This window comes from Oncorhynchus tshawytscha, linkage group LG16, assembly GCF_018296145.1.
Source record: "Oncorhynchus tshawytscha isolate Ot180627B linkage group LG16, Otsh_v2.0, whole genome shotgun sequence".
Taxonomy (NCBI): Eukaryota; Metazoa; Chordata; class Actinopteri; order Salmoniformes; family Salmonidae; genus Oncorhynchus; species Oncorhynchus tshawytscha.
In genome coordinates, this window is record NC_056444.1 from 72,345,491 (window position 1) to 72,370,970 (window position 25,480).

General features: G+C 43.1%; 1 protein-coding gene across 1 annotated transcript in view; it reads left to right on the top strand.

Annotated features, from left to right (window-relative positions):
• Positions 1–25,480, top strand: part of LOC112215228 (pleckstrin homology domain-containing family G member 5) — a 100,691-nt gene that overhangs the window by 66,591 nt on the left and 8,620 nt on the right. The window contains 9 exon segments of the mRNA XM_042299594.1: positions 2,053–2,194; positions 2,902–2,953; positions 2,955–2,996; positions 3,543–3,603; positions 4,038–4,129; positions 4,416–4,552; positions 7,518–7,711; positions 21,064–21,255; positions 22,334–22,504. Of these exon segments, the coding sequence (XP_042155528.1) occupies positions 2,053–2,194; positions 2,902–2,953; positions 2,955–2,996; positions 3,543–3,603; positions 4,038–4,129; positions 4,416–4,552; positions 7,518–7,711; positions 21,064–21,255; positions 22,334–22,504 (1,083 nt within the window).

Consider the following 25,480-nt stretch of genomic DNA (forward strand, 5'->3'; position numbering starts at 1 on the left):
TATTCCGACCAAACTTGATTAATATAATTATCAATATACCACCATAACAATGTTTATGATGAATGGAACAAGGCCTTTCAAGTTGCATTTGAAACTCCCATCCAACTGCCAGAGACATGCTCCGTCTAAAAATATGAAAGCACACTTAACTTAATTGTGCCTATTACAGTTAACAAGGGCCATTCTCTGGGTGTTGACTAGAGGTCCTAAGGAAGGGAAGGGAAGGGAGGAGCATCAGAGAGGCGAGGACTCTGGCAGACTGAGAGCTGAAAGAGGCCCCTGGTTTAATCTCCACCCTGCCTGTCTGCCTGCCGAGGGAGCGTCAGATGGCTTTGACAGAGAGTCCAGCCCATCTCACTGAGCCCAGGCAACAATTAGAGCTCCAGATTAAGGGGGCTTTGGACTACTGAAAGCTGTTCATATTCTCTTCCTTCTTATGGGTCCTCTCTATACTGGGATTCCTTACCCCCCCCAGCTTAATGGCACTGGCAAGAACATATCTACATTTTGTGGATAGCTTGAGTAGACATCCTGCATGTTTGTGTTATGTATTTGATATCTGTGTATGGAACACAGCCCACAGGTGTATTTATTGACTTGTTAACATAGTAAGAACATGGTTCAACCTGAGTGACTGGAAACTTGCGGGAAAACACTTGTGCTGTTTTTCTTGTGTGTACTCTATTTGTGCCTGCTTACTTGCAGCCCCCACTACACGCGCGTGCGCACACCTCCAGTCCCAAGCAGAGCACACGGAGACAATGACAGGAAATACATTAGCAGGACTTCCATTGTATCTCCCCATACGTCCTAATTTCCTGTATAGAAGTCATAGCGGGTAGTGGTGGTGCTGGAGAGGGGTAACTCATGCGGCTCTCCTCTTCTCCCTGGGCCAAGGAGGCCACCCCTTGAAGGTGCTAGAGGAGGGGGAGATCTGTCTGTCTGTCTGTCTGGCTCCAGGCAGAGGGGGCCTAATCCAGCTCATTTCTGGTGCATGTCTGGCTGCTTGTATGGCTGGCTGCGTGGTTGACTGGCTGGCTGGCTTACTGACTGGCTGTCTCTCAAGCTTTAGTCACAAGACCTCTGTGTACTTCGATATTGAACTTTGTCTGCTGCTTCTATCCCTGTAATGGTGTAAACAATGGCTTGGGGACTAGGTGGCTGTCTGTCCTGCCATCAGTTAGATGTGTGTAGCGTTATACTGTGACCTGTCTCTTATCTCAGCCAGACCACTGCCCTGGCTGTGTGTTGATGGATGTGTGGAGCTTTATACTGTGACCTGTCTCTCTGTAGGCCTACCTAACCTCCCCAGGGCTCCAGACTAACCCTTACCCTACCTAACCTCTTCCCCATTTCAGATTGTCAATGATGTGGACGCAGAGGTACTTGAAGCTTTTCACCTTCTCCACTGCATCCCTGTGGATGGGGGCATGCTCCCTCTGCTGTCTCCTAATGTTTACAATCAGCTCCTTTGTTTTGTTGACACGGGAGAGGTTGTTTTCCTGGCACAACTCCACCAGTGCCCTTACCTGCTCCCTGTAGTCTCGTCATTGTTGGTAATCAGGCTTACCACTTTTGTTGTCTGCAAACTTGATTATTGAGTTGGAGGCGTGCGTGGCCATGCAGTCATGGGTGAACAGGGCTGTAGAGAGGGCTGAGCACATACCCTTGTGGGGCCCCTGTGTTGAGGATCAGCGTAGTGGTGTTGCCTACCTTCACCACCTGGGGGCGACATGTCAAGAAGTCCAGGACCCAATTGCACAGGGTGGTGTTCAGACCCAGGGCCCGAGCTTAATGATGAGCTTAGAGGGAACTATGGTGTTGAAGGCTGAGCTGTTGTCAATGAACAGCATTCTTACATAGGGATTCCTCTTGTCCAGATGGGACAGGGCAGTGTGATGGCGATTGCGTCATCTGTGGATCTGTTGGGGCGGATTGCAACTTACAGTGGGTTGTGTCTGGTTCGCGAGACTACTCTGTACCTGAGCCCGACTACTGACCAGGTAGATTGGTACATCTGCTGTACTGACCCTCACACCCATCTCTCCCCAGGTGTGCCACCACTTGGACTGCCAGGACCTGAACAACAAGAGCCCACTTAATTTGTGTGAGTCATGTGACTCCCGCTGCCACCTGGAAGACACAGACAACATGCACTTTGACCGACACCCCCGCTTTGACCTGCAACCCCAAGGTACACAACACTACCCAGTACCAACCACACCAACAGCTTCACACCCAGACTTCCTCCCCACTAGTTTATATACATTTAGTGCCCAATCCTACACTCAGTAGTAATCCTACACGCAGGTAGCCTATCGAGCTTTGGGCCAGTAACAGATAGGTTTCTTGTCTGAATCTCCGTGCCGACAAGGTGAAAAATCTGTCTCTGCCCTTGAGCAAGCCACTACCCTAATTGCTCCATTGTCGCTGTTGATAATAGCAGGGTGTCTCGGTGAGTTGAGATATGCAAAAAAACACATTTCCAATTCACACATGCATATTAATACACACTTATACATGTGTGAAATGGAACAAATAATGTGTAAGCACCCACCAAATTATTATTATTATATGCATGAAAAGTAACACTGGCACATCTTCCTGTTCCACCACTGACTTCCCTCCACCTGTGATTTTTATCTTAAACTGGGGTTCATAACCTTAAGATATGAGACTGTCTGTCATGCAATTACGGCTTCTAGGCTCATTGAACTGTTGGTCGTGACAGCTGGACTGACTCATTCTTTCTGCGTCATCCATCGTGACTGTCTTCCACATTTAGAAGAGTTGATAAACTTTTGTCATGCTACATTAAACTGGAAGTACCTGTGTTATTAAGGAAAGTGTTGTTAAAGAATATTATTAATGATCTAATATTCTGTGTAACCCCCGTGTAAGGTTCCATCCTGGCCCGGAATGTGTCGACGCGCTCCTGTCCCCCCACCAGCCCCCTCTGATCTGGAGGAGGAGGATGAAGGGGCCAACAACCAAGGGTATGTCAATCCTCGTTATGCGAAAATGTATTACATCTGTCTGTCTGCATGGCGCTTGTCACTTCGATTTAAAATACAAAATGTAAACTAGTAGAGCGAGGAGTGTCCTCTTTGACTGCACTGCTCTATTTATATACAATAGTTGTAGTTATGCTTCAGTTAGTGTTGACCTGTTGTTCCATAGATCAGGGATCATCAGCTATATTCAGCCACGGGATGATATTTTCTTGAGCGGATGGTCAGGGGGCCGGAACATGTTTACAAAACATTTGTAGACTATAAATTACTTCAGGAAGCCCAAACAGATATAATGTTTGACTAAAGCATAATCATTTCAAACCTTTCTTACATTTGTATACGTTCGCATATATCTATATTTTATACCTGGGAATACTTTAGAACTTGATTTCCAAAATGAAAATCCCTTGGAGCTGATTTGCTGAGAGGAACTAGTGGGACAAATTTAGCCCAAGGGCCACCAGTTGGTGAGCCCTGCCATAGATAGTTCAATTACACTATGTGCATAGGATATTATTTTTCTTTCAGGGAGCGTAAAACTGGGGGTCTGAAGTTGGTGAAGAAGAAACCACGGCGGCGGCACACAGATGTGAGTATTGATACAGCCAGGTAGGGGTGTGACACACACGCCCCTTAAGAAACCACATCTCTTCACCTTAGACTTGTCCCAATACTATTAGGAACTATGTTGGTTAGAACATACCTGTCTTGTTGTATGTGGTGGAAAGTTAGATTGTATGATGATCACAGTGCCATCTACAGGCGAGGACTCTGTCTGGCTACAGGCTTCAAGCTGTTATGTTATACAGCTGAAAATGGCAGCCATTATCAGCAGAGGCCAGGGACCCAGGTTAGGGAGTGATATATCATGGTGTCCAATGGTCCATCCCTCAGTGTTCCTGGCCAGTCAGTCTGCCTGGTAAAGTGCCTCCCTGTGGATCTAATGAGAGAGAAATCACTATAGGAGCTCTGGCCTTCTCAGTTTTACAGCCATTATCTTCTATTGTCTGTCGCCCCCTGCAGGACCCCAGAAAGGAGTGCTTCAGCCTCAAGTTTGATCTGAACGTGGACATTGACACAGAGATCGTCCCCGCTGTGAAAAAGAAGACCCTGAGGTGAGTTAGGAGAATTGGTAGTGGGCTGAATAAATAGGGATGATTGTGACCGATTTCTGTCTTTTCTATTTAAGGTCTGGTCTGAGTTTGTCCAAGGCATGGGACAAAGTCATAGTATATATTAATGTTCCATTTGATTATTTGGATAGGACCCACTGCATTAGTGTTGCATAAACATATGGTGTGAATGGTCTCTGTTGACTCTGTCCTGTGCTTACATAACTGTATTGGGTGAATGTTCTGTGTTAATTCTGTTCTCTCTGTCCTGTGTGTTCCTCTATTCCAGGGAGGTGCTGGGCCCTGTGTTTGAACGAAAAGGTATTGAGTTATCCCGGGTAGATCTGTTCCTAGACCAGTCCAACACTCCGCTGTCCCTCAACTTTGAGGCCTACCGCTTCGGAGGCCACTATCTCAAGGTCAAAGGTAAGAGTCAACTGCATCAGAGGACCAGTCAGAACATTTTCCTCAAGCTTCACAATTAATAGAATAAAAGAACTCTGTGGAAGTATGGGTGTTTTTGATTCTAAGCAAACCAAGGTACAATGTGTTTCAACTTTTGATTACTGCCCTGCACTGAGAACTACATTTTAAGGGTTGGCAAAATATGAAACAAACACCAATCTAATGAATTTGCATTTATTATAGAGTATTTGGCTCCTCTTTGTACCCCCTAGCATAAACAATGCCTGGGTGAAACCGATGGCAGAGCCTCCGTTTCCTATCTCTCCCTTGATTCAGAGGAAACTGGACAAAGTCCTTCATCTTGGATCCCTGGAGGAGACTATGACCTTTTCTCATTTAGGAAAAAGTCTGACCTCCAGCCTCTCTCCTCTGTCCTCTCCTCCCTGACCCTCAAACCCACGAGAGGTTTAGTGGTCGAGGAGAAGTCAATTTGTTAACAGGCGAACGGAAGAGTGTTCTCCCCTTCTCGACAGTCTACTTTCATTGAGGATAGTCATGTGCATCTTATCTGAGTCCCTCGCGGAATAGTATTGAAATCTGCCACACCCCCTTTGAATCAGCTTTTGCTTTGTCAGAGTAGAAAAGCATGCACACTTTACACATTTGTTTTGGGATCTACCCCTGTAAACGTAATTTGCCTGGTAAAGCACGAGTAGAAAAGGAGTCTGATTTCATACAATTACCTTTTCGTTCACTTTCCCTCTCCACGACGCCTCTCCTTGATTTACCTTTGCCCTTTTTCAAAAGGAGGTGAGAGAGGACACATGAGTTGAGCAAATCCAATTGAGAAAAGGCCTATATCTGTGGCAGCAGCCTTTGGATCAAAGACCCATACACGGGTTAGCTGAGAACGTTGCGAAAAACAACACGCACCCTTCAATGGGCCAGATGGCCGTGTGTTGTGATTCTGGATGGCCAGATAGCTAGCAACAATGACATGAAGCTGCTATGTGGAGAATCGTAAGTGGCTTGTTTCAGTTAGTTTTATCTTGTTCTTAATGTCTTGTTTTGGTGTGTTTTAACTTCTTATGGCTGGGGTCAGTATTGAGTAGCTTGGATGAATAAGTTGCCCAAAGTAAACGGCCTGCTCCTCAGTTGCTAATATATGCATATTGTTATTTGTATTGGATAGAAAACACTCTAAAGTTTCTAAAACTGTTTGAATGATGTCTGTGAGTATAACAGAACTCATATGGCAGGCAAAATCCTGAGGAGAAATCAAAACAGGAAGTGAGAAATCTGAGCTTTGTATGTATTCAACAGAGTCCCCAATGAAATCCCCTTGAGATATTAATGATGTTGCACTGCCTAGTGCTTCCACTAGATGTCAACCATCGATAGAAATTTGAATGAGACTTCTACGGTGTTGTGGGAGTGAATGAGAGCAGAATCTATCAGGTGTCTGGCAGTCAGCCATTTTCTGATCACGCTTATTCCCCATGGTATCCACTTGCGTTCCATTGCTCAGGAAGACACACAGGATTACTCCGGTTGGAACTTTATTGAAGCTATATGTTAAAAACATCCTAATGATTGGTTCTGTACTTAGTGTGAAATGTTTCTTCGACCTGTAATAGAACTTTTTGAAGTTTTTGTCCAATGTAACGCTGACCAGAATGAGCGTTTGGATATGTATACCAAACGCGCTAACAAAAGAAGGTATTTGGACATGAATAACGGACATTATCGAACAAAACAAACATTTATTGTGGACCTGGGATTCCTGGAGTGCTTTCTGATGTAGATCATCAAAGGTAAGGGAAAATGTATCATGTAATTTCTTGTTTATGTTGACACAATCATTGCGGCTATTGTGACTTTTACTTCTGAGCGCCGTCTCAGATTATTGCATGGGTTTCTTTTTCCGTAAAGTTGTTTTGAAATCTGACACAGCGGTTGCATTAAGGAGAGATATATCTATAATTCCATGTGTATAACTTGTATTATCATCTACATTTATGATGAGTATTTCTGTTGAATGATGTGGCTACGCAAAATCACCAGATGTTTTTGGAACTAGTGAATGTAATGCGCCAATGTAAACTCATATTTTGATAAATATAAATTTTATCAAACAAACATACATGTATTGTGTAACGTGAAGTCCTATGAGTGTCATCTGATGAAGATGATCAAAGTTTAGTGATTACTTTAATCTCTTTGTGGTTTTTGTGACTGGCTGGAAAAATGGCTGTGTTTTTCTGTGGCTATGTGGTGACCTAACATAATCATTTGTGGTGCTTTTGCTGTAATGCATATTTGAAATTGGACACTGTGGTGGGATTAACAACAAGATTAGCTTTAAAATGGTATGAGATACATGTATGTTTGAGGAATTTTAATTACGAGATTTGTGATGTTTTGAAATTGGCGACCTGCACTTTCACTGGCTGTTGTCATATCGCTCCCGTTAACGGGATTGCAGCCATGATGTCACATCTAACCAACTGTTACAATGTATTTGAAAGACAACAAGTGCTCATTATGCAACTTTATTTATGTTTTCAATAAACTTTGGAGACAAAATATCTTCATCGACGTCATTGGCACCTGGGGAACAGTGGGATAACTGCCTTGCTCGGGCAGAACAACAGATCTTGTTAGCTAGTGGATGTTATCCAGCAACCTTTCGGTTACTGGCCCAATGTTCCTACCCGCCAGGCTCTCAACTTATCCAATGCAATCTGCAGCTATTAAGCAAATTTTAAAAGCTAGCTTTGTTGTATAATATTTTCACAATCTAATGTTTAAAAGGGATTTAAGACTGTCCACTAGAGATCCTGTTTTGGTGCCTGAGGAAAGAACTTAAACAGGAAGCTAGTCCTGAAATAAATAAATGTTGATGTACTTCTCTATTACACCTACCTATCTTCAATAAGAGAATTATAACACACTAAGCTAACCCTCCATGTTGGTTTCTCCTCAGCACGGCCAGGTGATGAGCTGAAGGTGGAGCAGGGAGTGAAGGACCTGCGCTCGCTCAGTCTGCCCAACATGAAACCCTCCTCTGGGGTTCAGAGCCCCTACATCCTCACTGCAAGCAGCGAGAGGGTGGAGCACGGCTCTCTGGGACGCATGAAGAGCAACGTTGACCTACTGGTCAGCGCAGCCTCTACTACAGTATGTATTCACTCACACACTGCAACCGATGTACATCAAATCTCTCTCTCGCGCACACCATGGGTCCATATACAGTATCACACATACAGTATACACACAGAGTTCAGGTGGGCCTTCGCAGATGGGCCTTGAACAAATGAAGGAAAGGAGAATGACTAATTCAAAATGACTAATTCAAGGAGTTGGAGCACTCAACAAAAAAAGCAGAGTGATTTATTTTAGGTCACTTTAGTTTGTTGTCCAGGATGTGAACAGGTGACAGATGTTACCACTACATGAGCTCAGTATAAGCACACTTAACCTATACATCCTATCTGACTTATACACACCTACTACTGGTTGTGACTAGATGGAGTACAGCTACTACTGTTTGTGACTTTTTGTTGCAGGTTAGGAGAGCATTTTTGCTAACCCTTTTCAGAACCTTAACCTAATTATCCTAACCTGTTACATTAATTATCCTAACTACCCCCTCATCTCTTAAACATCTTGAAACTTTAGATGCCACTTTCTACCTCTTTCCATAATCTAACCCTTTATCCCATGATGCCTTTATGAAGTGGATCGTTTTATGAAGTGGATGATAATCCAGTCATTATCATAACCCTATTTTTCATTACCTTGCTATCTTTCATCCCATCGGAACACTTAAAGTCTGCTTTCCTCATATGCCTTGTGCTGTGCCAGCCACCTTTATGGCCTTCAAGCCTTGCTGGGTAGGCTGGTGACCTAGAAGAAGAGGCATTGCCATTAGCTGCTTATTCTGGCTGACAGGAAGAACCCGGTAGTGTTCACTTTGGCCTGGAGGAGAGGTGCTGAGAGAAGGAGTCTGCTGGACCAGGGGGAACTGGCACCCTGCTTCACCCTGTGTTAATAGACCGTGGGAGAGGCTAGAATCATAAGGTTTAGTGTCCTGTCTGTCTCATTCTGTACTGCAGTTATTCTCCGACTGACTAAAACCTACATTCTGAGATGTCATTTAGTCAACTTTGCTGGAAGAAAATGAGATTGTCCATTGCCTTCTCAGTATAATCTCGGAACCCAGAAAAAAGTTTGGCGTGCCAGCAAGTCAATTTGTGTTAAGTCTGTCATGAGCAACTACTTTCAGTATGAAAACAGCATGCTCTTTTTGTGCCATACTCTTTCGCTGCCTCTGCACATTGCTTTGAAAGATTGGTAACTGTCTTGTATGGACTAGCCCTTAACACTTACAGATTGAAAAACAAGTCAGTGGGTGTGAACTGTGGAGATCCCTGCAGGCAAGTCTAGACACACTCAGTCAGTACTCACACACTCAGGTGAGACAGTGTAGCATTGCATGCACTGAAAACGTGTGATGTCATTGTGGCCGTGCTGCTGTGCTAGGCAACGGGGTAGAGCCTGGGAGGATACCTGAGGTTTCTGTAATTTAGGGATTTTAGTGTCTGTCTGCAGGTCGGTAAGTCATCACCCTTGGACATTAAGTTCTTACGGCTGAATTCCCGTTAACGGGATCGATTTGACAGTGAAAGTGCAGGGCGCCAAATTCAAACAGAAATCTCATAATTAAAATTCCTCAAACATACAAGTATTATACACATTTTAAAGATAAACTTGTGTTAAGATATGTAAAGATATCCCACCACAGTGTCCGATTTCAAAAAGGCTTTACGATGTAAGCATACCATGCGATTATGTTAGGTCAGCACCTAGTCACAGAAAAACACAGCCATTTTCCAGCCAAAGAGAGTCACAAAAAGCAGAAATATAGATCAAATGAATCACTAACCTTTGACGATCTTCATCAGATGATACTCATAGGACTTCATGTTGCACAACACATGTATGTTTTGTTCGATAAAGTTCATATTTATATCCAAAAATCTCAGTTTACATTGGCACTATATGTTCAGTAATGTTTTGCTTCCAAAACATCCAGTGATTTTGCAGAGAGCCACATCAATTTACAGAAATACTCATCATAAATGTTGATGAAAATACACGTGTTATACATGGAATTAAAGATATACTTCTTGCCATATTTAAAAAAAATCTTTACAGAAAAAGCACACCATGCAATAATCTGAGTACAGCGCTCATGCCCAAAACAAGCCATACAGATACCCACCATGTTGTGGAGTCAACAGAAGTCAGAAATAGCATTATAAATATTCACTTTTGATGATCTTCATTGGAATGCACTCCCAGGAATCCCAGTTCCACAACAAATGTTTGTTTTGTTTGATAAAGTCCATAATTTACATCCAAATATACCTCCTCTTTGTTTGCGCGTTTAGTTCACAAATTCACAAGGCACAGGCACTTAGTTCAGACGACAGTTCCATTACAGTTCGTAGAAACATGTCAAACGATGTATAGAATCAATCTTTAGGATGTTATCATAAATGTTCAATAATATTCCAACCGGACAATTCATTTGTCTTTAGAATTGAAAAGGAACGCAGCTAACTCTCACGGTCACGTGCCTGACTGAGCTCATGACATTCTGCCAGACACCTGACTCAAACCGCTCTTATTCTCTCCCCCTTCACAGTAGAAGCCTGAAACAAGGCTCTAAAGACTGTTGACATCTAGTGGAAGCCTTAGGAAGTGCAATCGGACCAAATTTACACTATCTTGGATAGGCAAAGACTTGAAAACCAACAAATCTCAGATTTCCCACTTCCTGGTTGGATTTTTTCTCAGGTTCTGTTATACTCACAGACATCATTCAAACAGTTTTAGAAACTTCAGAGTTTTCTATCCAAATCTACTAATAATATGCATATCTTAGCTTCTGGGCCTTAGTAGCAGGCAGTTTACTCTGGGCACCTTATTCATCCAAGGTACTCAATACTGCCCCCCAGCCATAAGAAGTTAAACATGTCTGTCTGATTTAGTCAGGAGTTTGGTCATACTGTTCCTCTCCAATCCTGTCTTTGTTTAGTTTGAGGAGTCTCATTCAGTCAAAGACAAGCAGTAAATGCATGATATACAAAACCCCTTCAGAAAAAAAGAAAGTAAAAAAGCCTGTATCAGCTCACTCAAACTTGGACACTGTTTATATTCATACACAGAGAGCAGCCATTATGCCCTCAAGGAGGTGATAAAGAGCAAAGTAAAGGTACACACTTTAAAGAACTGCCCCTATAAATTACACAATGTACATGGGACAATGTTAAAATTCCAATAGCTCTACATTTCAATGACTTAACCTCAAACCAACTATACATTTTAGAAATTCCTTTAAAAATATTGAAAGCATTTAATGAGAACTAAAAGGTGTGCAACATTGAAAATATTGTCTCATTTACATTGTGTAATTTATTGATATCCCTAACTAGCCCTGGAGTTATCCAAAGTGAAACCAATTTTCCCACAGTTGCACACCAGACAGCTGAAGCTAATTGGCTAAGTAATTTGGCTAACTCTTCACACCTGAAAACACACACACTTAGTAATGTAGTCTGATTTCTTGTTCTGGAGGCAGCTCTGCTGAGTGGTCACTAGCTGGCACAGCCACAGTCAACCTTAATGCCTAAACCTAACCTTAAATTAATGCAAATTTACATTTTTACAATGTTGCCAGTTTTTACTTTGCATCTGGCCCATCTAGCAGAAATTCTCAGTTCTGCCTCAAGACCAGACTCATCCAAATAAATGTCAACCTGCTCAAGAGGCATTAGAAGACAAAAATTAATATTACCAATTGAAGACATCTATAGCAGGATAAATCAATGTTAGTTTACATAGCTGGCCATGAATGTTGCATTTTTCTTCATGGGTTGTTTATGGAAGTGTATACTACATATAATATAATTATGATATCTTTACATAAAACCAAAACAGAGTCTGTCTAGTCATTCCAATTATTTTAATACCCCTTGGTCTTCAATAATAGAACTTTGAAATATAGTATTGTGGAGTAGCTTCAATGTTATTTCTCCTATCACAGCCATTAAACTCTAACTGTTTTAAAGTCATCATTGGCCTCATGGTGAAATCCCTGAGCGGTTTCCTTCCTCTCCGGCAACTGAGTTCGGAAGGACACCTGTATCTTTGTGGCGACTGGGTGTATTGATACACTATCCAAAGTGTAATTAATAACTTCAGGGATGTTTCTGCTACATTCCAGGAGGTTAAGTTAAGTTGTTAGGCTCAGATACAAATGCTGGGAAGAGTTTGACCAAAGGCTAAATTACTACATGAGTAATTAAGCATGTCCAATAGTTTGGCTTTCATGTACTGGCTTTGTGGATTGGCTAGTCACTGTGTAGGCCTACAGTGTGTAACTTTTGAATAATCCCATTTGTCGAGAATCTAAACAGTTGACCTCGAGTCACATGGTTTACAATGGGTACTTCAAACAGAATGCTCTAGACAGATGGGGATCATGTGATTTACAATAGCTAGATCACATCTATAAAAGTGATCTTTGAACCTTTTAGAAGGCCTTTGTGTAATATGCGCCATTTGGTTGCCATGGAAAACAACACACTACAAAGATAGCCAAAGATTCACCTGGTCAGAATGAAACAGCATTTGATAGCTAGACAGAATCATTTCAACGCCTTGTCACTGTGAACTGATTGGACCTCAGTTTATAAAGATTATTATTCAAAAATTCTCCCCAAAATAATATCTGTATCCCATAAGTATTTTATTGGGTGAATAAAAATGTGATATAACAAACCCCTCTACCAATGACTGTTGTGAAATGCAATGGTGCACAGATTTCTTTAAAGAGAAGAGCAGTACAGTAGAGCACAGATGGAAATGTAATTTAGGGAAGAAGAAGACTCAAGGAAACCCTCCACATCCTCCCACATGTTCGTTCTTGTCTGTCTTATTCCGTGAGAGGACTCACTTATCTAACAGTCTCAGATTACCCCCATTCCCGTCAGTCGGTCACTCGGTAGGCTACGTGCTGACATTGGCTCACCATGATCTAACCAGTAGAAACTCTATCCACGCACCAAGTCAACCAGGGCTTGTGTTTCACCCAGGTTTATAGTAGATGGTCTTATGATGGTCTAGCCTAGAGTTATCTGCTGGCATCTGTGGAACTTGAGTGTTGGGAGGGAGGGGGAAGAATGTTGTGTAAGGACAGGTAGGTCAACAAGAAGACTGATGGGGAGATTATTGGAGCTGTTGAATAGCCTGGATGGTTGAAGGAACCATACCCTCTTCTTTTAGAGGATTTGACATAGATGTGACACATGAGCACTCCATTTACATTTTTACATTTGAGTCATTTAGCAGACTCATTTTACATTTGAGTTGTTTAGCATACGCTCGTTTAACAGACTAGGTGAAAAATATGTTGATGTGCCCATGAGCAAGGCACATTCCTAATTGCTTTTAAGTAGCTCTGGATAAGAGAGTCTGCTAATGACTCAAATGCATGCATTAAGCCTATGTAGTTATAATGTGCGTTTGGTTATATAAACTGGTAGCTTAAGTTAGTGTCTGGTTTATTAATTCTTTGGTAATGGTAGCAGGAAGTAGGTTATGTAAAAAACTGTTTTTCGTCATTTATTTTTCCTTGTTTATATGCTGTATTTTCCCCCGCTAAGCAGTGTTCACATTCATGTCTTTCCCCTAAACTACAGTTGTAATTGTTTTGCTTAGCCAGCCTAACAAAACTAACAGCTCATTCATTTAAGGACATCAAATCTCTGAGTGAAATACACAATCAGGACAATCAGCAATTTGCGCAATAGTCATTTGAATGACGATGGAGAATGGGGAGTAGTCACATGCATTTTACTTGTATGTTTATGTTTGATGATCTGCACTTACATGCCTATTTATTGAAATGACTAGCCATTCACACATCTCAGGTTAGTTGAGATGAAATACAGACTGCCTCGCAACAATAGAAGTACAAGTTGAAATTGTTATACTTTGATAGACAACTCCACTATGAAAATGCTACATTTTGTTAGATTTATATTGCATTGGTCTTGGATCCCAAGTGGCACAGTGGTCTAAGACACTGCATCTCAGTGCTAGAGGCATCACTACAGACAACCTGGTTAGAATCCAGACTGTATCACAACCGGCCGTGATTGGGAGTCCCATAGGACGGTGCACAATTGGCCCAGCGTCGTTCGAGTTTAGCCGGTGTAGGCCGTCAATTGTAAATAAGAATTTGTACTTAACTGACTTGGCTAGTTAAATAATAAATATGAGAGGCTGAAATATACAGGCTGTAGTGTAGATTTGGTGTACATTGGTGATTCAACCAATTACTATTTATTTTTTATTTTACCTTTTATTTAACTAGGCAAGTCAGTTAAGCACAAATTCTTATTTTCAATGACAGAAGTGTCATTTAAATATTGCAATGCTGAACCATATTCTGTTGAACCGCATGCTGTTTATCCATCTATCCCTAACTGACATTTATTTATTATTTAACCTTTTATTTTAATCAAGTGTGTTTCTCGAAAACGGTTTGTTTATCCAGCATGAAAGGGGATTTTTGTGTGTACTTGGTGGTGTTTATGTTTAAAATAGGCCTACTGTTGTGTGGTTGAGTATGCAGGCCCTGGTGGGCACGGATGTCTGCTGTTTACGGCCTATCAGGGTTGGGAGCTCAGGTGTGACTAGGCGTGGCTGGGAGCCATTTGAACTGCTGCAGGAGAGGTAGTTGTGTGTTTCGATGTGTTAGACTGAGACAGTAAAGTGTGTTTAGGTGTGGAGGCTTGAGGAGAGAAGGGAGGATACAGCGTTTTTATGATCCCAGTGTGATTGTCAGGCATTACTGCTCTGGTGACAGACAGAAGAAGCAGCTACAACTCTCCTCCACCTCAGTACTTCACTGTGCGTTGTTGCACTCCCCGTCTCTGTGGACTTTGGTTGGGTGCTTCCTCTTTTTTTCTAGCTGTAATGTTTTTCGGATCTCATAGACTTTTGGATTTAGGGTCTTCCTAATTTAAATTAGTCATATTTACTTTTGGATGACTGGTTTTGCATCTATTCTTAAGTGAGGCTTGAGAATGGTGCGGTTTAATCGCCTCTCGTCTTGGCGTAGCTGGGACCTGCTGCATGTGGAGTGTATTCCTGAATCAGCCCCCCTCCAGAGCCCAACAACAACACAATGTCAGGTGAGACAGACAGAACCACTGGGTCTCTGTTCCTCTGTGGCTTCAGTATTTAAGTTGATATTAGATAAGGAAATGCCATTGTAATGTAAGCCATCTTGAATGTAATACTTAGGCAATGATTGCAGGATTCTCAATCTGTAACCTTAGCCATGGTGGAGATTGTATCTGATTTATTTATCTCTTTGTCCCGTGAATGGTGGAAAACACCAGCCAGGTAGTGTGTGTGTAGTGGCAACAGTGGAGACACCAGTCATGCTGGTGGGCCTCTTCTGATGGCACGTTTGGGATCCAGTGCCAGGTAGGCGGCAGGTAGCCTAGCAGTTAAGAGCGTTGGGCCAGTAACCGAAAGGTCTCTGGCTCGAATCCCTGAGCCGACTAGGTGAAAATTCTGTCTGTGCCCTTGAACAAGGCACTTAACCCTAATTGCACCTGTAAGTTGCTCTGGATAAGAGCGTCTGCTAAATTACTAAAATGTAAATGGGTCCCATGCTGACCATTAACCAGTGATATCTGGGTTAGCAGGTGATAAGGACTATCCTATTGTTGTAATGGACGATTCATCTTCTTCCCTCTAACTCAGTGGTTCTTTGTTTCACCATGGCGCTAACTGGCTGTAGAATTAGGTGCAGATTTTTGGAGCAAGGCCACTGGCCCTGTGATATGTTGACCATGATGGGGGTTTGCACTGCATTCCCATCCAATGGAACTTGACATGGTCTTGTGTGTCGTTGCACATACGCGTGTTTGCGTGTGTGTGATTGCCTTTCTTCCTGTCTTTGCGTGTGTGTGTCACAGTGGGTGTCCATGTGGGCAGGAAGGTTAACGTCACACCTTTTGCATCGTTAATCAGACAGCCCGATCAAGGATCCTCTTATCGGTGAATAACAACATAACTGATAGGCCAGTAGCGCGGTGGGGGCGGGTTGCTACAGCATTACCGCTTAGCTACTTTCAATTAGAGGTCGACTGATTATCGGAATGGCCGATTTCAGGTTTTCATAACAATTGGAAAATGGTAATTTTGGGCGCCCATTTGCCGAGTTTAAAATTAAAAAAAAAAAAAACTAGGCAAGTCAGTTAAGAACACATTCTTATTTTCAATGACTACCTAGGAATGGTGGGTTAACTGCCTCGTTCAGGGGCAGAACGACAGATTTTCACCTTGTTAGCTCAGGGGATCCAATCTTGCAACCTTACAGTTAACTCGTCCAACGCAATAACGACCTGCCTCTCTCTCGTTGCACTCCACAAGGAGACTGCCTGTTATGTGAATGCAGTGAGCCAAGGTAAGTTGCTAGCTCGCATTAAACTTATCTTATAAAAAACAATCAATCATAATCACTAGTTAACTACACATGGTTGATGATATTACTAGATATTATATTGTGTGTCCTGCGTTGCATATAATCTGACTGAGCATACAAGTATCTAAGTATCATATAATACATACAAGTATCATATAATCTGACTGAGCAGTGGTAGGCAGAGACAGGCATGTAACATTCATTCAAACAGCACTTTCTTTGCGTTTTGCCAGCAGCTCTTCGTCAAGCATTGCGCTGTTTATGACTTCAAGCCTATCAACTCCCGAGATGAGGCTGGTGTAACCGAAGTGAGATCGCTAGCTAGTTAGCGCGCTCTAATAGCGTTTCAAACGTCACTCGCCATGAGCCTTCTTGTAGTTGTTCCCCTTGCTCTGCATGGGTAACCCTGCTTTGATGGTGGCTGTTGTCGTTGTGTTGCTGGTTCGAGCCCAGGGAGGAGCGAGGAGAGGGACGGAAGCTATACTGTTACACTGGCAATACTAAAGTGCCTATAAGAACATCCAATAGTCAAAGGTTAATGAAATACAAATGGTATAGAGGGAAATAGTCCTATAATTCCTATAATAACTACAACCTAAAACTTCTTATCTGGGAATATTGAAGACTCATGTTAAAATGAACCATCAGCTTTCATATGTTCTCATGTTCTGAGCAAGGAACTGAAACGTTAGCTTTCTTACATAGCACATATTGCACTTTTACTTTCTTCTCCAACACTTTGTTTTTGCATTATTTAAACCAAATTGAACATGTTTCATTATTTACTTGAGGCTAAATTGATTTTATTGATGTATTATATTTAGTTAAAATAAGTTTTCATTCAGTATTGTTGTAATTGTCATTATTACAAATAAATAAATATAAAATCGACCGAATAATCGGTATCGGCGTTAAAGTCATAATCGGCCGACCTCTACTTTCAATACTTTCCTCCATTCAGGTCTCTGGGTTTTTTTTTTTTCAAACCAAGGTTAAAACCACAAAGGGCTGTGATAAGATGAGGAAGGAACCAACTGGACACGAGACTTTGTCATTAACCTGCTTGGAGCTGAACGTGACTGCCAACTACTCAGGGCCACCAATTTCCCTAGTTCCCAGACCTGTCAATGGTGTTGTAGGTCAGGGTCCTCTCTGTTATTAATGGACGATGACAGATAGGTCTGCACAGAGGCCAGGTGAAACTCAATAAAGTTTAGAGAGGGCTGGTCAGATATACAGGGCTGCACAGAAAAGTAGGTAAAATGGTTTTTAGTTAGGTGTTGAATGCTGCTCTTTTGAACAGACTTCTGCAATATCTGCTGTTTTTGTAAGTAGAGAATCTGTACAAATAGGTCATTAAAATAGCCCATTGAGAAATATATAGGATCAATGCTAAAATAAGTACATGAACCCCAGTTGATTAGATATGACCTGAATTTGATGGTGTGTAGTTGTGCTGCCACGTATTGTGGAAAGGGGTGTTTGCTTAGTCATATCTGTGAGGAATATCTAAGCATACTAAAGAAATGTTAAAACAGGTCATTACTGGTCATTTCTTACCTTGTTACAGTCAACCAGGAAAGCTTTGTGGAAAGTTGTGTCCACGGGCAAACAAAAACATAATTGATTTGAGAAAACATAGGCCTAATGGGTTGGGTAACTTGGGTTCAAACCACAATAGAGCAAGACTTTGTGGTTGTCATTGCGGTAAAGGCCTAACTGACGTTCTCACCAGTTCAGTAATACTTGCTTTTGTTAGCTCACTCATTGCCTATTTTTCTCCTCCTGGAGACATTCCAAAATCAATTTGTCTATACGTGACAATTAGCTTTGCTCCCAAGAGGCACAACTGTCCTTGTAAGTATGTTTCTATATGCCTGGTATAGGTGTCACATTAGTGACTGAATACATGTCTGTTCTGTGTTAGAGTATCAGTTTCATTTACAATCAGGGAGTGGAATTGGAGGCATGCCAGATTTTAAATGACGTAAAGCTGTCAGTCAGTTTGGAAAGAGAATCAGTGGTTTAAAAGAAAAGGGAAAAGAAGTGAAGGGAGAGGGGGTGTGTGTCTGTGGGGGATTCAGAACAGTCAGAACAAGGAAAGTGGACGTCAGAGGCAGCGACTAAACAAAGGGTGAGTTACTATGAACAGTTGGCATGTCCTCTGCAGCACCAGGATGCCTGCTCTTTTCTGTTGGAGCCCTGCAAGCTGTTGCTCTGGCCACACCCCTTTCTATGCAGATCACACACAGACACTCACTCACTTTTCCTGTAGCCCCGCCTCCTCTTCCTTTCCTCCTCAACACAATGGGGCAGACAGGATCCTCCTGGTTGCTATGACTCCAGGACAGTGGCTGTGTGAAATTCTAGGCAGGCAGCAGACTCAATCAGCACAGCAGGCTTCACCTCTGAGTTAGAACAGCGGGACAGGCAGGACTACCACGGAGTACACAGAGACACAGAGTTCAAAGACGAGACCTGGGGTGGTGCTCATGGTGTATTCATGGAGATAAGAAGGATACAAGAACTTCTATCAGACATACCAACCTGGACTCTTTCAACTTGAGCAAGACCTCTTATCTCAGTTCATAACTGGACTTCAGAAGCACTTTTCTTTGAGGAACAACCTTTCATTGTTCCAGCTGTCGCTCTTCGGGGCTTTCCTCTCTTAGTCTGAGGGCTCTGGCACGAGTGTATCGTGAATGTATGCGTAAGAGAAGGAGAGGTTGAACTTGAGAGAACACAGCAGCTGGGTCCAGTATGGGCTGCAAAATCTAACTAACAGAAGGATTAGGATGGTTTTTCAGATCTTTGACATGCCGCTGGCTTTAATGGTGAGTACTCTACTGCTTCCATTGTGTGGGAAGCTTTGGGGAGCCTTTCCCCTACTATATCTGGGTGATCAATCTGCAGTGTAAGAGAGAGTTATACATCCCAGTTTAGACAGTAAGTCTTGAAGTCAGTAGAGGCTTTAGGCTACTTGTTTCTGGGTTGTTTGGTATAGTGCCAGGACTTTGATTTGTACTGTAATGTTCTGCAAATTACTGATTTGCTTAGGTTTTAGTTTTTCTGATTAGGTTTTAGTTTTGGTTAAATGTTCATACTACTCTAAAACCCATGTCACTAAATCAAAGAGTCACATTTTTCGCCCCTACCATGCTCTGTGTATCTGTTGCCAGAGCATTCCTGAGCCAAGGTAATCGGAATTCAGCCCCTCTAGTCCAGCCCAATGAGCTGCTGTCACTGGCAGAGAGTCCAGTGTGTGTCTCTCGCTGTCTCCCTCTCGCTCCACTTCCTGCACCTGTGTCCTTGTCCTCTTGGCCGAGATCCCCCAGAAATCCCCCTGGTCAGAGCTGGATGAGGGGCCTCGCTGTTTGCCCCACTGAAGCGATTATATCTAAATATAGTGGATGGGAAATTTAGCTTGAAATATTTGGTCCTTTCCCCTTCGATTTTCGTCCCACTTGAATACTAAAACAGAGGAGGAAAACTATCCACCATATGGAGTTGAAGTAATATATCTTTGGACAGAAGGAAAAGATTGTACTCTAGTACAGCGATTGGTCTAAATGTTTGCTTCTGCATGAACACTTTTAAAGAATCCCGAAAGGTAATACATTTGGAACAGTATTGTTTATAGATGGGCATGTTTGTGTCTGCGGAGAGAGAGAGAGTGGTTTATTATTGCTCCTCTCTGTCTGACAGTTTGTTTAGAGACCATTGCTCAATCCTTACCGACCTCTTGTGTGGACATTCTCACTGTTGGTCTTATCCTGTAGGCCCGTGAGGGAACTCAGCCGGGGTCTCAACTTACTAATGAGAGTTAGAATAGTAGTTGGGTTGTGCATCAGCAGTCACTTAATTAGCCGATGTCAGCTAAATTATTTTAGATTGTTAAATTAGTCTAGCAGCCAGCTATTTAAACTTGTAGTAAGCATGGTTGAATTACCAACTATGCTTACTACATGCTTACTGATGATCAATGGGGTGGGGCCCATTGATCATTGGTTGTAAAACTGATAATTTTTCTCTCCGCCCCATGGCAAAATGTGTAGAATTGCAGGAAATTAACTCTAAAACATTTTTTTCTTCTCTTTGCTGTCACAAGGGGGGCCGCTAAAATGGTTTGCACGCAAGGTCGAGGGAGGGGGGGTCTAAAGGCTGCACATTTTGGGTTTTGCCATAGCACTACACAGCTGATTCAAATTGAATCAGCTGTGTAGTGCTAGGGGAAAAATACAAAATTGCACCCCCTTGGGGTCCCGAGGACAGAGTTTGGGAAACGCTGCTCTTCTGTGTAATGACCTAAACTGGGGTCAATGGCCCAGCGACTCCCTAGTCCCCACTAGCACATTACTCTGCACTGACATACTGTCTCTCTCTGATGGCAAAAACAACTGCTTCCTCAGATACTGAGGCCTGAGAAGGCCCATGTTTGTTTGGTTTGCACGGCGGCCGGTGCTCGTAAAGTGGATTGAGATTGCTTGTCTTTAAGACTCACAGGCCGGCAGCAGGGCTTGCTTGATGACAGGGTAACGATAGGAATGAAACGATGGAGTGGAGTGACTCTAGCTGACCTGTCTGTCCGTTCTGCCATGTTCCCTTTGATTTAAGGAGTGTTCCGTCTCAGGAAGTGGCATTCATTTCCTCTCAATCCTGTATGTCTGAACGGCAGTTAGGATGGCTTTAACAGCTCTCCTGATGACGATGTCATTCCTCACATCAAAAATCCCCTTTGATTGCCTTTTTATTCTCCTTGTGTATTTCTCATCTTTTTTAACTTCTGTCGCGTCTCTTTCCATATCTCTGCCTGACGACTCACTATTATCTCCAAGTGATGCCCTCACCTAAACGCTTTCAATCTTATTTACTTTTTATTAACTCTGTCTGTTTCTCTCTCCCTCTCTGCCTTTGGTGGGGATTCCATGTGAACACTGGTCTCTCCTGGTTCTTGCAGGGTCAGGCGCGTCGCAGGAAAAACATGACAGAGTTCCTTGGGGACGCCAGCATCCCGTCTCCGGACTCCTTGGCCGGGCTGAGCGGCTCTCTGCCAGGCGTAGGACCTGGACCGGACAGCTGGAAGAACCGTGCAGCCAGCCGCTTCTCTGGCTTCTTCAGCTCCAACGCTGTAGCAGGGGCTTTCGGAAAGGTGATGGGAAAGGCCTGGTCTGGGCCATCAGGGGGGGGACCCAGCCACTAGTAGAGGGAGGGGCTTGGTGGTGGGCTGGTTAGTGTGTGCGCAATCATGTGTGTGTGGTGCAGGGGTCAAAGGCCATTTCCACTCAGCTCCCAGTGAGATCACTTCCCTTCTCTCCTAAGCCTCCGAGTTGGCTCACACAGCAGCTTTCCACTAAACAAATATGCTTAGTAGCTGTGGTGGAAGTGGCCTGGAAGAATGAAGGTTTAACAAAGGTGTTCCGTGTTAGACAAAATTCTATTCAGGTCCCTACCATGATGATGATGATAATAATACAATAAGACACAAGGATCTGAAATGAAAATAATCATTAGCCTTTATCGCCTAACAAAGCACAGTCATACACACGCTGACGCACACAGACACCCTCCTCTCCCCCCCACACACACATACATTGTCTCCACTCCCCTGAGGTCATATCCTGCACTGTAGCAGATGTCAGAGGGAGACGGCGTCTGTCACTCACCTGTCAGCTACCAGATCATCTCTATTCATCTTGTCAGGGCAGTGTAGGGTAGGGGCAGATCAGAGACCTGGCCCCTCTCCTCCACAAAGCAGGGGTGAATCAGGGCATCCTGTACCCCCTTCAGGGAACAGGTCCCTTAAGCACAGTTGGCACACCCCCTCCTTCCCACTCCACTAGCCTCCTTCCCCCTCCACCCACCTCCTCTATTGTCCAACTGATCTCAATGCACAGAGCTCATTTTCATAAGTACATGAGGCTGGTCTGTGTCCTGGCAGGACAATAGGCTGGATAGCTGTTGACAGATTTAAGAATTCAGTGGACTCGAGGGAGGGTTATGCTAATGCAGGATTTCAAGCCTGTTTACATTTTGCTTTAGGAGTGTAATAAGCTCTATTTTAATATTGTAATGGACAGGAAAATGCACTGTTCCTGCCTCTCCCCTTCCTATAGTAATACTGATTTAATCTAAATGTGCTCTACATGTGAATGACTTTGTAGTGAAGCAGGAAGAAGAATATTGCCCAGGGTCTGTTTGTTTACATGTGTTGGCATCCATTCTAACAGGAGATGGACCGCATGGAGCAGCTCCAGAATAAGCTGCAGTCGTACACTCTTTTTGGCCTTCCCAAGGTTCCTCCTCAGCTGTCCTTCCACCAGGACTCCTGGGAAGAGGAAGAAGAGGAGACAAGCTTTGCACTGGAGGACAGCTGGACGCAGCTACTGGACCATCCTGAGGTATGGTAACAAGAACACGCACACACATGAATACAGGCACTCACCAAAACACACTCCACTGACACAACCACACATGCTTGTACCAGTCAAAAGTTTGGACACACCTACTCATTCAAGGAGTTTTCTTTATTTTATTTTTGATGGCTTCACTCTTATTCTACAATGTCGAAAATAGTAAAATATTTTCGACATTGTAGAATAAGAGTGAAGACATAAAAAATAAAATTGGGGGATTATTTGTCAGTCACACCAATTTAATCAGTGTTTAAGTGCTAGAATGGTATCATTTTGACATACTCTTGTAACAGTAAAGCTGTTATGTCATGAGCTGGATGATATAGAAAAAAATACATATCGTGTTAAATTGACTGAATTATTGCCTTAACGATGAATTGAATGATAAGTTTATGACATTGATGTGCGCTACAGTTCTTTTTTTTTAATCTACCTTTTAAATTACTAATACTACTTTGATTGTTGTAGCCATCAATTTTCCCATTAACAAACCTATTTCATTTTGAATTTCACACTTTTTATTGTTTTTCAATAATAATAAACTGTGACCGTTTACATACAGACATGCCAATAGACAGCCACAACACAGGGCAACAGTGACCGTATACATACAGACATACCAATAGACAGCCACAACACAGGGCAACAGTGACCGTATACATACAGACATGCCAATAGACAGCCACAACACAGGGCAACAGTGACCGTTTACATACAGACATACCAATAGACAGCCACAACACAGGGCAACAGTGACCGTTTACATACAGACATACCAATAGACAGCCACAACACAGGGCAACAGTGACCGTTTACATACAGACATACCAATAGACAGCCACAACACAGGGCAACAGTGACCGTTTACATACAGACATACCAATAGACAGCCACAACACAGGGCAACAGTGACCGTATACATACAGACATACCAATAGACAGCCACAACACAGGGCAACAGTGACCGTTTACATACAGACATACCAATAGACAGCCACAACACAGGGCAACAGTGACCGTTTACATACAGACATACCAATATACAGCCACAACACAGGGCAACAGTGACCGCATACAGTATACAGCCACAGACATACCAATAGACAGCCACAACACAGGGCAACAGTGGCCGTATACATACAGACATACCAATAGACAGCCACAACACAGGGCAACAGTGACCGTTTACATACAGACATACCAATAGACAGCCACAACACAGGGCAACAGTGACCGTATACATACAGACATACCAATAGACAGCCACAACACAGGGCAACAGTGACCGTTTACATACAGACATACCAATAGACAGCCACAACACAGGGCAACAGTGACCGTATACATACAGACATACCAATAGACAGCCACAACACAGGGCAACAGTGACCGTTTACATACAGACATACCAATAGACAGCCACAACACAGGGCAACAGTGGCCGTATACATACAGACATACCAATAGACAGCCACAACACAGGGTAACAGTGACCGTTTACATACAGACATACCAATAGACAGCCACAACACAGGGCAACAGTGACCGTTTACATACAGACATACCAATAGACAGCCACAACACAGGGCAACAGTGACCGGGCAACAGTGACCGTTACATACAGACATACCAATAGACAGCCACAACACAGGGCAACAGTGACCGTGATACATACAGACATACCAATAGACAGCCACAACAAGGGCAACAGTGACCGTAGACAGCAGCCACAACACAGGGCAACAGTGACCGTTACATACAGACATACCAATAGACAGCCACAACACAGGGCAACAGTGACCGTTTACATACAGACATGCCAATATACAGCCACAACACAGGGCAACAGTGACCGTACATACAGACATACCAATAGACAGCCACAACACAGGGCAACAGTGACCGTTTACATACAGACATACCAATAGACAGCCACAACACAGGGCAACAGTGACCGTATACATACAGACATACCAATAGACAGCCACAACACAGGGCAACAGTGACCGTATACATACAGACATACCAATAGACAGCCACAACACAGGGCAACAGTGACCGACATATACATACAGACATACCAATAGACAGCCACAACACAGGGCAACAGTGACCGTTTACATACAGACATACCAATAGACAGCCACAACACAGGGCAACAGTGACCGTTTACATACAGACATACCAATAGACAGCCACAACACAGGGCAACAGTGACCGTTTACATACAGACATACCAATAGACAGCCACAACACAGGGCAACAGTGACCGTTTACATACAGACATACCAATAGACAGCCACAACACAGGGCAACAGTGACCGTACCAATATACATACAGACATACCAATAGACAGCCACAACACAGGGCAACAGTGACCGTTTACATACATACAGACATACCAATAGACAGCCACAACACAGGGCAACAGTGACCGTTTACATACAGACATACCAATATACAGCCACAACACAGGGCAACAGTGACCGTTTACATACAGACATACCAATATACAGCCACAACACAGGGCAACAGTGACCGTTTACATACAGACATACCAATAGACAGCCACAACACAGGGCAACAGTGACCGTTTACATACAGACATACCAATAGACAGCCACAACACAGGGCAACAGTGACCGTTTACATACAGACATACCAATATACAGCCACAACACAGGGCAACAGTGACCGTTTACATACAGACATACCAATAGACAGCCACAACACAGGGCAACAGTGCTGAGCGATTCATCAGAATGGAGCTTTTTTCCTGGTGGTTAAACAACTAATTGACAGATGTCTTGTACTAGAATTCCATTTTTTTTTGTGTGTGCCCAACGCACCGTTTCTTTAGAGAAATCAAATAATTCACGAGAGAAATCAAGTCAAGAACTTTGTGTGAAGCTGGGCTGAAGGGAGTTGTAGTTTTCATTAAGCAAAGTGAAAGTGTTGTG